Source organism: Oncorhynchus kisutch, linkage group LG16 (assembly GCF_002021735.2).
Source record: "Oncorhynchus kisutch isolate 150728-3 linkage group LG16, Okis_V2, whole genome shotgun sequence".
Lineage (NCBI taxonomy): Eukaryota > Metazoa > Chordata > Actinopteri > Salmoniformes > Salmonidae > Oncorhynchus > Oncorhynchus kisutch.
The window spans coordinates 20863476-20878366 of record NC_034189.2 but is presented as its reverse complement, the minus strand read 5'-3'; the positions used below and the strand labels follow the sequence as shown (position 1 = coordinate 20878366).

Here is a 14891-nt window from a genome sequence, read left to right as displayed (position 1 = left end):
GCTGTATGAAAATGTATATGCTACCTACACATTACAATACAGCTATGCACAAAGGCAGCATACAACAATCGTAACTAACTATGAAGAACAAACAACAAATATCACATAACTCACTGTGCACACACACCACCCCACAAGCCCAGATAGATGTTATTGAGTACAGTTGTTGATTGGTAGAGACAGAGATGTTGCTGATTGAGGTAGAGTGCAAGTATTGTGTGACCTGCATCGTCAAGAAGATGAACAGATGTCCGACCCTAATAACCTCCCTAACAACCTGTCAGGGCAGTGACACAGGTCAGAGAGAGTTTGAGAGGCAGGTTTATGCTACCCGCTAGACTCGTAGATTCCGGACGGTCATGGGGGTAGGGGAGTGGAGTGTGTAGCTCAGGGTTGTGAGGTGCTGATTATTTCACCCACATATTCAGTGTGCAAAACCATATAAGGCTTATGCTCTATATAACAAAGCTATTCTAAAGCTCTCTTTTAAAGCTGTATCCTGTATCAGATCTCTGTGGTGTTCTGACGGCCCCAAATGGATTTTCCACTCAGCTTAACTCATCTTTAAACCACAGAAATTACCATCAGTCCTCACCACACACTGTCTTCACACACCTCAGTGCATCAAAACCATAAACATCCATGTCACTAAGAGCACAACTCACTCTCTTCAAGAGAAAAGCAGTGCAAACTGAGCAGTTTTAATGTATTTAATGTGCACATTGAAGTATTGCAATTATATTATCTTTGAATAGGGAGCAGCAGTATACATGGAAGTCCTCATGACTAGCTCAACATTAGAGTTTCAGAAACTTTTAGAAGTTGTCAAAAGGTGCAAAATGTCAGACTCTATAACAAGGCAATAATTACATACTTACACATCAATTACAGGTTATGAATCCATTTCAGCATCATAGAGAAACATGCATCAAACAGGCTAGGCAGTCATCATCACTAGTTTATTACAACTAACATCTACTATGTTATAAATTGGAGCAAAACAATCACTCAAAATAAAATGGATAGAAAAGTGATTTCTATATGATGAACACAATGACTGGTGTTTGTGTGTAGTTTTGTATTGAGTTCCAGGGAGTAGTTGAATAAGTATGTGAGACAACCTATTTATTCAAGTCATCTCTCTGTAATGTGTTGTCATCTTTTAGTTGTGTTGATTGCATGTCATTCACCGCTACCCCCCACAAAGTGAACAAATTCACAGGTACTCTGCAGTCTGCTGTAAGCAAAAGATGAGGTCGTATCTACATTTTGGTCAGGTGTGCATGCTGGCTTTGTGCACACAGGACCATCCAACCTGCTCTCTGTGTCTCTATGTCTCTATGTGGTTTTCAGCAGGATGTCTACGTGGTGTCACTTTTGTTCTCTCTATCTTTACTTGCTGCTCATGATGCCCCTGACAGCTTACAATCAAAGCAAAACAGTTATTTATAAAACGGACACTTATATATATATATATATTTAGTTATCATATATCAATTACAAACCACAAAGTTACTGCAGGTACTTTTCACAGGTACTTTGCAGTTTGCTATAAGCACAAGATGAGGTCGTATCTATGTTTTGGTGGGAGGGCCTGCTGGCTGCTGTAAGCACACGGGACCCTCTTACCTGCTCTCTGTGTCTCTATGTGGTTTTCAGCAGGATGTCTATGTGGTGTCAATGTTGTTATCAATATCTTAACCTTTTGATCATGTTGGCCCTGACAGCTTACATCCACAGCAAAACAAGCTCTTTTTAAAACAGACTCTATATATTTAGTTATCATATATCAGTTACAAACCACACCGAACTGCTGATGAACCCTATTTGAACTCTCTGAGTGAACTGTCTCATGTGTGATACATTTATTCTAGATCTATGGGCTCAGGGGGAGGGGCCAGTTTATGATGATGTCATGGGAGGACTTTCAGTACATTCTCAATCAGACAATCGTTATAAGACTACTGCAGGATGCTCTGTCAGAAGGAGAGCAATAGAGGAGGAGCCTCTATACCCAAGAGATTGCTTCCTATTAGAACAACACTAACCAGAGAGTGAAACAGACTAGATCAAATGTGTCACATGTATTAGTTAATAAGCTGGGGTGTCATGTCAGCCATGTACTCTCGGGTGTTACACATCAGTCAGTGCATGATTCTGTAAATGATATACAGGGAATGTAAGAATGACAAAAATGTACTTGTTTCATTTTGTAGGTGTTTCCCCCACATGTACTCATGATGCTCCACCCCTGTTCACCGTCATACTGTACATGACAAGACAAGACATGCTCTATGCACTACAGACCTCCTATTGGTCGTTTGGAGTATTGTAACTGTTGAATGACATGGTCAAAATAGTGTTAGTTTCCTTTCCAATTCTTTATGTACACTTGCTAAGCTTGACCGGCGCAATGGAGGCAAGATAAATCAAGAGCACCTAAAGTAAGTGTGAGAAAACAAATAGTCTACTATTTAACCCAGGTCTGTCCAGAGTGGTGAGACAACCACAAACCAACAAACAAATAAAACCTTCAAAAAAATTACTTACAAGACCTTTCAACAGCATCCCGTGTCAACAACTTAAACAACTGATACCAACTGAAATTGAATTAGTCTTTCTATTGTGTTCTGTATGTAAAATATGTCTGTATGAATGTTTGTGCAGTGTGCTTCTGAGACAACCTACTGTTACCATGCTAAACCCACCCACGCATCACACACTCAGTGAGCAGTTAACAGGTATCTGAGCACTTTGGTCTGCTGTGAGCTCAAAACGATGCCATCACTACGCTTTGGATAGGCCTAATACCCTGGTACACACTGTGGTTTTTAGGAGGATGTCTACTATATGTGGTGTCAATCAGTTGATCTTATTCTTCGTTGTTCACGCCCATGATAATTAGAAACACAGACCACTGCCATGCAGACCCACAAAGTATCTTATAAATTATGAATCTGTAATCATTAGTTTACAGAGTGTAGAGTAGAAGGTGTATCCAGGCTACAGCCAAGAGCCCTGCCCACCCAGGTAAACCCCTGACCTCTACTAAACTCTAAGGTGATACAGTTCAGTTAGTAATGGATATCTATGTGAATGATAGGGAATGAGACTGATATATTTGTTAGATTTGTTTCATTCTGTAGGAATGTCCCCCATATACATGAATGATGCTCTCAAGAACTGTCCACCTCTATCCACAACAGACCTCCTATGGGTCATCTGGAGTATTGTAACGGTTACAAATTCCCTGCCTTAGCACACCATCTCATTCTCACAGACCTCTCTCAAGGACACAAACTCATTAACTTTCTAACTACTGCAGTAGGCTCCCCTCCCCTCTGAAGCCTAGCAGGCCAGGCTATGGGTCGTAAACTGGTCCCTGACACCTCTGGCCCTAGAGGGGCTCCCGAGTGGCGCAGCGGTCCAAGGCACCTTAGCTCAGTGCAAGAGGCACCACTGGTTCAAATCTAGGCTCTATCACATCCGGCCATGATTTGGAGTGCCATAGGGCGGCTCACAATTGACTCAGCATCGTCCGGAGTAGGCCATCACTGTAAATAAGAATTTGTTCTTAACTGACTTGCCTAGTTAAATATAAATAACAACAATTAAATAGTGAAACTGATTGGTTGCAAGGGGCCTTATCACACTGTGTGGTCAGCCAATCACAGGCAGAAATATTGTGTCCCAGATACCAAATTCCTGCCTCTCAGTCTCCTTTATGCAGTAACAGAAAGAACAGTATGCTCATATCTGTCCTTAGCAACAGCTGGACTCAATCATATCTCTATTCACATGTGGGATGTTGTCGGGCACAAAGTGAGTTGTGGGAAAATGTTTATATTGTTCTTAAATTGGATCTTTATTTATACACACACTGGAGATTATGAATATGATGCTGGACATAGGAATGTGTATGGGAATGACAAGTGTGAAAGGTAGTGGTTCTGAAACAGGAGAAACAGAGGTAATGAATTTACGGTACACAATACTATCTCATAGCACAAGTAGAGCAACAAGGCTATTAACCAGCAAAGGGATGTATGAAAATGTATATGCTACCTACATATTACAATACAGCTATACACAAAGGCAGCATACAACGATAGTAACTACCTATGAAGAACAATATACAACTATCACATAACTCACTTTGTGCATACCTCCATCCCACAAAAATATGGTATTGAGTACAGTTGTTGATGGGCAGAGATGTTGCTCTCTGGCACTGCTTGAGGGAGACTGTAAGTATTGTGTGACCTGTATTGTCAAGAGTATGGGCCGATGTCTGACCCCATAATAACCTCCCTAACAACCTGTCAGGGCACAGGTCACACAGGTCAGAGAGAGTTTGAGAGGCAGGTTTATGGTACCCGCTACTCATGGTTCCGGACGGTGGTGGGGGAAGGGGAGAAGAGTCGGGAAAGCTCAGGGGAAAGGGTGTGTGTGTCACTTTGTTAACAGCTGGTACGCGATCTCTAAAAGTAAGGAAGAATTGAGGTTCTGCTCGCTTGAGTTAGAATACCCCATGATAAGCTTTAGACCATACTATTTACGAGTAGAGTTTTCATCTATATTTTTTGTAGCTGTCTATTTACCACCAGAAACTTGCACTCAACGAGCTGGATAGGTCCATAAGCAAACAACAAATTGCTCACCCAGAGGTGGAGCTCCTAGTAGCCGGAGACTTTAATGCAGGAAAACTGAAATCCGTTTACCACATTTCTGTCAGCATGTTACCTGTGCAACTAGAGGCTAAAGAACTCTAGATCACCTTTACTCTGTACACAGAGATGTATACAAAGCTCTGTCTCGCACACTATTTGGCAAATATGACCACAGCTGTATCCTCCTGATTCCTTCTTACAAGCATCAACTCAAACAGGAAGTACCAGTGGCACCCTTAATATGGAAGTGGTCAGATTAAGATGATTTTAAACTACAAGACTGTTTCGCTAGCACAGAGTTGAATACGTTTACCACATCAGGCTTCATTAATAAGTGCATTGAGGATGTCATCCCTATAGTGACCGTATGTATGTATCCCAACCAGAAGCCATGGATTAGAGGTAACATCTGCAATGAGCTAAATCTGAGGGACACTAATCCGGGTGCTTATAAGACATCCTGCTATTCCTTTTGACTAAATATCAAACAGGCGAAGCGTCAATATTGGACCAAGATCGAATCCTACTACACCGGTTTTTACCCTCGTCGGATGTGGCATTACTTGCAAACTATCACAGATTACAAAGGGAAACCCAGCTGCGAACTGTCCAGTGATGCAAGCCTTCCAGACGAGTTAAATATCTGCTCACTTCGAGGCAAGCAACACTGAACCATGCATTAGAGCACCAGCTGTCCCGGACGCCTATGTGATCATGCTCTCCGTAGCCGATGTGAGTAAGTCCTTTAAACAGGTTAACATTCAAAAGGCAGCAGGTCCAGACGGATTACCAGAGCATGCGCTGACCAGCTGGCAAGTGTATTCACTGACATGTTCAACCTATTCCTGACCCAGTCTGTAATACCTACATGTTTCAAGCAGACCACTATAGTCCCTGTGCTCAAGAACAGCAACATAACCTGTCTAAATGACTATCGCCCCTTTGTACTCACGTCAGTAGACCATGAAATGCTTTGAAAGGCTGGTCATGGCTCACATCAGCAGCATCATCCCAGACACCCTGAACCCAATCCAGTTCCTCGGTGTCCACATCACTAAGTAATTATCATTTGTATTTATTAAGGATCCCCAGCTACCATTCCTGGGGTCCGGCAACATTAAGGTAGTTATATACAATTTCAAATACTTTTCATAACACTTTTCACAATACATTAAGTGTGTTCCCTCAGCCCACCACTCTACTACCACATATCTACAATACAAAATCCATGTGTACGTGTGCCTGATAGACACCTTATCATGTGTATGTGTAAGCGTTTGTTTGTGCGTCTGTGTGTGTCTCTTTACAGTCCCAGATGTTCCATAAGGTGTATTTTTATTCTGTTTTTTAAATCTGATTCTACTGCTTGTATCATTTACCTGATGTTGAATAGAGTTCCATGTAGTCATGGCTCTACGTAGTACTGTACATCAAACTCTGTTCTAGACTTGCGGATTGTGTAGATATGTGGGGTATGCATGGTTGTCCGGGCTGTATGCTAGAAGTTTAAATAGACACCTCGGTGCATTCAACATATCAACAGTTCTTACAAAAACAAGTAGTGATGAAGTCAATCTCTCCACCACTTTGAGCCATGAGAGATTAACATGCACATTATTAATGTTTGCTCTACGTGTACATTTAAGGGCCAGCCGTGCTGCCCAGTTCTGAACCAATTGTAATTTTCCTAGGTCGCACTTTTGTGGCACCTGACCACATGACTGAACAGTAGTTCAGGTGTGACAAAACTAGGGATTGTAGGACCTGCCTTGTTGATAGTGTTGTTAAAAAGGCAGAGCAGCGCTTCTCCCCATCTTTTTTTTTTTTTTTTTTTCACCTTTATTTAACCAGGTAGGCTAGTTGAGAACAAGTTCTCATTTGCAACTGCGACCTGGCCAAGATAAAGCATAGCAGTGTGAACAGACAACACAGAGTTACACATGGAGTAAACAATTAACAAGTCAATAACACAGTAGAAAAAAAAGGGGGAGTCTATATACAATGTGTGCAAAAGGCATGAGGAGGTAGGCGAATGATTACAATTTTGCAGATTAACACTGGAGTGATAAATGATCAGATGGTCATGTACAGGTAGAGATATTGGTGTGCAAAAGAGCAGAAAAGTAAATAAATAAAAACAGTATGGGGATGCGGTAGGTGAAAATGGGTGGGCTATTTACCAATAGACTATGTACAGCTGCAGCGATCGGTTAGCTGCTCAGATAGCTGATGTTTGAAGTTGGTGAGGGAGATAAAAGTCTCCAACTTCAGCGATTTTTGCAATTCGTTCCAGTCACAGGCAGCAGAGTACTGGAACGAAAGGCGGCCAAATGAGGTGTTGGCTTTAGGGATGATCAGTGAGATACACCTGCTGGAGCGCGTGCTACGGATGGGTGTTGCCATCGTGACCAGTGAACTGAGATAAGGCGGAGCTTTACCTAGCATGGACTTGTAGATGACCTGGAGCCAGTGGGTCTGGCGACGAATATGTAGCGAGGGCCAGCCGACTAGAGCATACAAGTCGCAGTGGTGGGTGGTATAAGGTGCTTTAGTGACAAAACGGATGGCACTGTGATAGACTGCATCCAGTTTGCTGAGTAGAGTGTTGGAAGCCATTTTGTAGATGACATCGCCGAAGTCGAGGATCGGTAGGATAGTCAGTTTTACTAGGGTAAGTTTGGCGGCGTGAGTGAAGGAGGCTTTGTTGCGGAATAGAAAGCCGACTCTTGATTTGATTTTCGATTGGAGATGTTCGATATGAGTCTGGAAGGAGAGTTTGCAGTCTAGCCAGACACCTAGGTACTTATAGATGTCCACATATTCAAGGTCGGAACCATCCAGGGTGGTGATGCTAGTCGGGCATGCGGGTGCAGGCAGCGATCGGTTGAAAAGCATGCATTTGGTTTTACTAGCGTTTAAGAGCAGTTGGAGGCCACGGAAGGAGTGTTGTATGGCATTGAAGCTCGTTTGGAAGTTAGATAGCACAGTGTCCAATGACGGGCCGAAAGTATATAGAATGGTGTCGTCTGCGTAGAGGTGGATCAGGGAATTGCCCGCAGCAAGAGCAACATCATTGATATATACAGAGAAAAGAGTCGGCCCGAGAATTGAACCCTGTGGCACCCCCATAGAGACTGCCAGAGGACCGGACAGCATGCCCTCCGATTTGACACACTGAACTCTGTCTGCAAAGTAATTGGTGAACCAGGCAAGGCAGTCATCCGAAAAACCGAGGCTACTGAGTCTGCCGATAAGAATATGGTGATTGACAGAGTCGAAAGCCTTGGCAAGGTCGATGAAGACGGCTGCACAGTACTGTCTTTTATCGATGGCGGTTATGATATCGTTTAGTACCTTGAGTGTGGCGGAGGTGCACCCGTGACCGGCTCGGAAACCAGATTGCACAGCGGAGAAGGTACGGTGGGATTCGAGATGGTCAGTGACCTGTTTGTTGACTTGGCTTTCGAAGACCTTAGATAGGCAGGTCAGGATGGATATAGGTCTGTAACAGTTTGGGTCCAGGGTGTCTCCCCCTTTGAAGAGGGGGATGACTGCGGCAGCTTTCCAATCCTTGGGGATCTCAGACGATATGAAAGAGAGGTTGAACAGGCTGGTAATAGGGGTTGCGACAATGGCGGCGGATAGTTTCAGAAATAGAGGGTCCAGATTGTCAAGACCAGCTGATTTGTACGGGTCCAGGTTTTGCAGCTCTTTCAGAACATCTGCTATCTGGATTTGGGTAAAGGAGAATCTGGAGAGGCTTGGGCGAGGAGCTGCGGGGGGGGGGGGGGGGGGGGGGAGCTGTTGGCCGAGGTTGGAGTAGCCAGGCGGAAGGCATGGCCAGCCGTTGAGAAATGCTTATTGAAGTTTTCGATAATCATGGATTTATCGGTGGTGACCGTGTTACCTAGCCTCAGTGCAGTGGGAAGATGGGAGGAGGTGCTCTTGTTCCTCATGGACTTCACAGTGTCCCAGAACTTTTTGGAGTTGGAGCTACAGGATGCAAACTTCTGCCTGAAGAAGCTGGCCTTAGCTTTCCTGACTGACTGCGTGTATTGGTTCCTGACTTCCCTGAACAGTTGCATATCACGGGGACTATTCGATGCTATTAGACTTATTTCTGGAGAGAGTAATTTTCAAAATTAGTAGTTCGAACTGTTTGGGTATGGACCTGGAAAGTATGACATTACTTTGCAGGCTATCTCTGCAGTAGACTGCAACTCCTCCCCCTTTGGCAGTTCTATCTTGACACAAGATGTTATAGTTGGGTATGGAAATCTCTGAATTTTTGGTGGCCTTCCTGAGCCAGGATTCAGACACAGCAAGGACATCAGGGTTAGCAGAGTGTGCTAAAGCAGTGAGTAAAACAAACTTAGGGAGGAGGCTTCTGATGTTGACATGCATGAAACCAAGGCTTTTTCGATCACAGAAGTCAACAAATGAGGGTGCCTGGGGACATGCAGGGCCTGGGTTTACCTCCACATCACCCGCGGAACAGAGAAGGAGTAGTATGAGGGTGCGGCTAAAGGCTATCAAAACTGGTCGCCTAGAGCGTTGGGGACAGAGAATAAGAGGAGCAGGTTTCTGGGCATGGTAGAATATATTCAGGGCATAATGCACAGACAGGGGTATGGTGGGGTGCGGGTACAGCGGAGGTAAGCCCAGGCACTGGGTGATGATGAGAGAGGTTGTATCTCTGGACATGCTGGTTGTAATGGGTGAGGTCACCGCATGTGTGGGAGGTGGGACAAAGGAGTTATCAGGGGTGTGAAGGGTGGAACTAGGGGCTCCATTGTGAACTAAAACAATGATAACTAACCTGAACAACAGTATACAAGGCATATTGACATTTGAGAGAGACATACAGCGAGGCATACAGTAATCACAGGTGTTGAATTGGGAAAGCTAGCTAAAACAATAGGTGAGACAACAACAGCTAATCAGCCTGCACAACAACAGCAGGTAAAATGGCGTTGACTAGGCAACGGGGCCAACAGATAAAACAAACAAGCAGAATGGAGTACCGTGATTAATGGACAGTCCAGCGTGCATCAGCTATGTAGCCAAGAGATCAGTGTCCAGGGGGCAGCGGTGGATGGGGCAGGGAAGCTGGACTGGCGAGTGTTATCCAGGTTAAAGAAAAACTAACAATGACTAGATAGCTTGTAGCTAGTTAGCTGGTTAGCTTCTGGAGGTTCTTGAGTGTGTTCTAAAAATTAAAAATAATAGCGATTCCGTATCACATTGGGTGAGGCAGGTTTCCGGAAGGTATAAACAAATTAAAAATCAAAAAGAGATAGAAAGTAAATATGGGTCCAGTGAGTGTTTGGGACGCGGCGATTCAGACGGTTAGCAGGCCTGTGCTAACAAGCTAACAGTTCGTAGGCCCGGGCTAAACAAGGTAGCAGTTAGCGGACCGGAGCTAGACAAGCTAGCAGTTAGCAGGCCGAATTAGCAAGCAGGGAGATAGCGAGGGCTAGAGAGTTATCCTTTGGGGGACGTCGCGATGGGGTGAGTCTGTTTATTCCTCTTCATGCGGTGACATCGATAGACCGGTCGTGGGCCCGGGTATTGTAGCCCAGGAGTATGCTACGGTGGTAGCACAGGTGCGCTGGCCGGGCTATTTTCAAGCTAAGTGGGTGGAAACGCTAGCCAGGAGTAATCATCCAGGGTTGCGGTTTAGCTAGATAGCTAGTTGTGAAGATCCAGCTGAAAAATGTTCCGTCATCCCCGGGAATCCGGGGATGAATCCGGGATGAAAAATAAATAGGTCCGTTATGCTCTAAATATTTAAGACTAACTTATTCCTTGCCACCCATTCTGAAACCAACTGCAGCTCTTTGTTAAGTGTTACAGTGATTTCACTCACTGTAGTACCTGACGTGTATAGTGTTGAGTCATCTGCGTATGGTCTTTACTCAAAGCCAGTGGTATTTCATTAGTAAAGTTTGAAAAAGTAAAGGGCTTAGACAGCTGCCCTGTGGAATTCCTGATTCTAACTGGATCATGTTGGAGAGGCTTCCATTAAAGAACACCCTCAGTGTTCTGTTAGACAGGTGCACTTCATCCACAATATAGCAGGACTGTAAAGCCATAACATTTACATTTTTCCAGCAGCAGACTATGATCAATAATGTCAAAACCCGCACAGTCTGTTGTCAATTTGTTACAGTAAAATATCAGTGTGTCGGGTCAAACACAACTGTTCCCATGTTCCACACACACCAACACAGTCGTGAAGAGGGCACAACAACACCTCTTCCCCCTCAGGAGGCTGAAAAGATTTGGTATGGGCCCTCAGATCCTCAAAATGTTATACAGCTGCACCCTTGAGAGCATCTTGAATGGCTGCATCACCGCTTGGTATGGCAACTGCTTGGCATTCGACTGCAAGGGACTACAGAGGGTAGTGTGTATGGCCCAGTTAATCACTTGGGGCCGAGCTCCATGCAATCCAGGGCCTCTACAACAGGCCCAGAGGAAGGCCCTAAAAATGTTCAAAACTCCAGCCACCCAAGTCATACTGTTCTCTCTCCTATTGCACGGCAAGCAGTACCGATGCACCAAGTCTGGAACAAACAGGATCCCGAACAGCTTCTACCTCCAAGCAATAAGACTGCTAAATACTTAGATAAATAGTTAACCAATAGCTACTCAGACTATTTGCTTGACGCTCTTTTGACTCATCACATATACGCTGCTGTCACTGATTATTTTCTATTCTGATGCCTATTCAATTTATCGCTACCTTTATGTACATACCTATCTCAATTACCTCATATCCCTGCACATCGACTTGGTAGTGGTATCCCGTGTATGTAGCCAAGTTATCGTTAGTCATTGTGTATTTATTCCTCATGTAATTACTTTTCTATTATTTCATTTTTTTCTCTCTGCATTGTTGGGAAGATTCGACAAGTAAGCATTTCACTTTCAGTTTGTGAAGCATGTGACAAGTGAATTTGATTTTGTTTTAATTAGCAAAGCTTATCAGTTTCCCATTTTTACTGTCTTTGGTATGAGTTACCTGTCAGACAGACCAAAAACATACTATGGATTAATTTAACCTTTGAGCTGGGCTGGGCTGGTTTGGGATGGGCTCAGTATCAGGGGCACTATAGAGAGCAGAATAGGATCATTCACTGTTTGCCCAAACATCATAAGAGAACTGGTATGTAATTAAAGTGTAATTTCCCAAATAAGTAACCAGCTGAATCAAGCCACTATTTGATTGTCTCAAAACAATAACTCTGACTTGCTTTACAATGTCTTCTTTAAACTGTTTTTTTTTCCTGCTCAAATTGTGGTAAACCAGACAACATATTTTCTAGACAGTACTCTTTATTATTCCTGTTCAAACAGCCAATACAATCTCTTGTTTCAGAGTTCCCTCCTACACTGTATAAAAGCTATGTAAAGTGCCATCACATAAAAGGTGCCCCGTTGTCAGACCCTCATTCTATACAGTGCAGAAAGGAATGACGTTACAATGATGATCAGACATTGGGCAATCTTTTTGTTTCATGCCAACTCCGGTAAGACATTTTTATTTACATCCTTTAAAACAATCTATATATTATTGGCTTTTAGAATCCATTTGAATTACTTTGAAGCAAGTATTTTAGATGTCATTTTGTCTTTATCTTGATCGTTGATCCATGTTTGTTTGGATTTACAGTTTGTGCTTTAACCAAGGACATTGTTCAACCAAACCCAGTGATGGTTACTCACCGGGGAGCTAGTGTGAATATCACTTGCTTTTGGCCAACTGATGTGAATACCTATGTTGTTTGGTTCAAGCAGACTCTTGGACAGAAACCCCTTCTCATGACATCGACATTTTCCAGTGGACAATATTTTTACTTCAACAACTTTACCAAGAATTTCACTGAGACTAAACATCTGAGTGTGAAGAAAGGAGTTGGCAGCTTTAACCTGACCATCTCCAAGACAGAGCCATGGGACTCTGCTACATACTACTGTGGTGCCATGAAAGTGGGCAAAGTCAAATTTGGAGATGGAACTTTATTGATTGTAAAAGGTACCGTAACTTCCTTCCCTAATTTGGGATTTAAATTTTGCACCATTAAATTAGAAATATACTTTAGAATTTGGTACTAAATGTACAGTATATATCAGGCAAATACAATTTAAACACTATGATCTTACTCCGTCACTCTCTTCAGGTTCAGAGTCCAACAGCATGTCTGTGCACCAGCAGCCTGTGTCTGAGTCAGTCCAGCCAGGAGACTCTGTGACTCTGAACTGTACGATACACACTGAGACCTGTGCAGGAGAACACAGTGTCTATTGGTTCAGACATGGCTCAGGAGAATCCCATCCAGGAATCATTTACACCCATGGAGACAGGAGTGATCAGTGTGAGAAGAGCCCTGAGGCTGGGTCTCCTACACAGAGCTGTGTCTACAACCTCTCCAAGAGGAACCTCATTCTCTCTGATGCTGGGACTTACTACTGTGCTGTGGCCTCATGTGGGGAGATACTGTTTGGGAACGGGACCAAGCTGGATGTTGACCGTAAATAATCATTCTGATATGTTCTGATATTCTTTCATGGTGCTATGAATAAACTCAATGTCTGGTGGAGCAAAATGTCCTGAATCTCCTCTGTCACTGTCTGTATTTCCACAGATGGTTGTAAAGAGGACCATCTTCTCTTGGTGTACTGTCTGGGTGTAGCGTTGGCTCTTTGTGTCATCCTCATCATTGTCCTTGCTTATGTTTTGTATAAGATGATCAAGAAAACCTCTCTACTGTGCAGAGGTAAGTGTTATCATTGCCAACAATATATGATTAAGATGTTGGTGCGGTTTACGATATGTTTTAGTCATGAAACTGATTGTATGATGATGATTCCTTCATGTGTTTTACTAAAAGGAACGCACCCTCAGAAAAGTGGTCTGGCAGTCGTCAGTTCTCATAACCAGGTATGCAGACCATAAAGATATATAACATTTTTGGATTAACTGTAAACAGATCCTTCTATCAAATGATCAGGTCATTTCCTGATTTGTTTTGTTATTCATCTTAGGATCAAGAAGATGATCACACACTCACGTCGGTCCATTACGCTGCTCTGAATGTCATCCACAAGAAGCCAAAGAGCCGGAGACAGAGGAGCACCATGGAGAGAGACACTGTGTACTCTGGGGTGAGGTGCCAAAACATGGACTGAAACATCAACTTTTGCTCTTTAATAATGTGAATTGATTTGTTGTTTCCTACACTATATGTATAACTATGGCTTTTTCATTGTGTGTTACAATTTGTTGTATTCTGTTCAAGCTCCTTTTAATAACTGTTCATGGTATTCTTTCACTGTAATAACTACTGTAAATTGGACAGTGCAGTTAGATAAACAAGTATGTAACCTTTCTGCCAATATCAGAAATGTCTATGTCCTGGGAATTTTTCCTGTCTCTTATAACTTCATGCTAATCACATTAGCCTATGTTAGCTCAGCCGTCCCGTGGAAGGGTCACCGATCCCGAATTAAAACCTCTCAAGGATTACCCCATTTTCTTTCAATTTTCGCCTAAAATAACATACCCAAATCTAACTGCCTGTAGCTCAGGCCTTGAAGCAAGGATATGCATATTCTTGGTACCATTTGAAAGGAAACACTTTGACATTTATGGAAGTGTGAACGGAATGTAGTAGAATATAACACAATAGATCTGGTATAAGATAATACAAAGAAAAAACAACCGTTCTTTTGTATTTGTTTTGTACCATCTTCTTTGAAATGCAAGAGAAAGTCCATAATGTATTATTCCAGCCCAGGGACAATTTAGATTTTGGCCACTAAATTGCATTAGTGTATGAGCAAAATTTTAGACTGATCCAATGAACCATTGTATTTATGTAAAAAATGTTGTATCAAGATTGCCCAAATGTGCCTAATTTGTTTATTAACATTGGTGTGGTTGCGCATTTTAGAGTAGATCCAATAAAAAATTCAACTGCTTACATATAGAGATCTTGTTTGGGTTACATTCATATTTGTCTCAGTTCTTACATTTCACTCACAGATTCAGTGTGCAACAACCATATTAGGCTTGCGCTCAGTCACAAAGCTCTTTTTAGTTGCATAATGCACTGTAAATATGCATCCATTGACTGGTGTTTAAGTTTGTCTGAAACTATTTTTTAGATGTATCCTAAAAACATCTCTGCGGTGTTCTGACTGCCTTAACTAGAT

At 42.9% G+C, this 14891-nt stretch overlaps 1 protein-coding gene across 1 annotated transcript; it reads left to right on the top strand.

Annotated features, from left to right (window-relative positions):
* The first annotated feature begins 12069 nt into the window (after positions 1–12069).
* Positions 12070–14667, top strand: LOC109906465 (uncharacterized). Its single transcript, XM_020504168.2, has 6 exons — positions 12070–12205; positions 12349–12711; positions 12857–13207; positions 13322–13453; positions 13568–13617; positions 13722–14667. The coding sequence occupies exons 1-6, from the start codon at positions 12160–12162 to the stop codon at positions 13863–13865; spliced, it is 1086 nt and encodes a 361-aa protein (XP_020359757.1). The 5' UTR covers positions 12070–12159; the 3' UTR covers positions 13866–14667.
* The last annotated feature ends 224 nt before the right edge of the window (positions 14668–14891 follow it).

What these genes read in the sequence shown, in the direction of transcription:
- LOC109906465 (XM_020504168.2), top strand. Translation starts at nt 12,160, where the DNA reads ATGATGATCAGACATTGGGCAATCTTTTTGTTTCATGCCAACTCCG. An exon ending in AACTTTATTGATTGTAAAAG is followed by an intron (nt 12,712 to 12,856) that starts GTACCGTAACTT and finishes CACTCTCTTCAG; the next exon opens with GTTCAGAGTCCAACAGCATG. An exon ending in TCGTCAGTTCTCATAACCAG is followed by an intron (nt 13,618 to 13,721) that starts GTATGCAGACCA and finishes TATTCATCTTAG; the next exon opens with GATCAAGAAGATGATCACAC.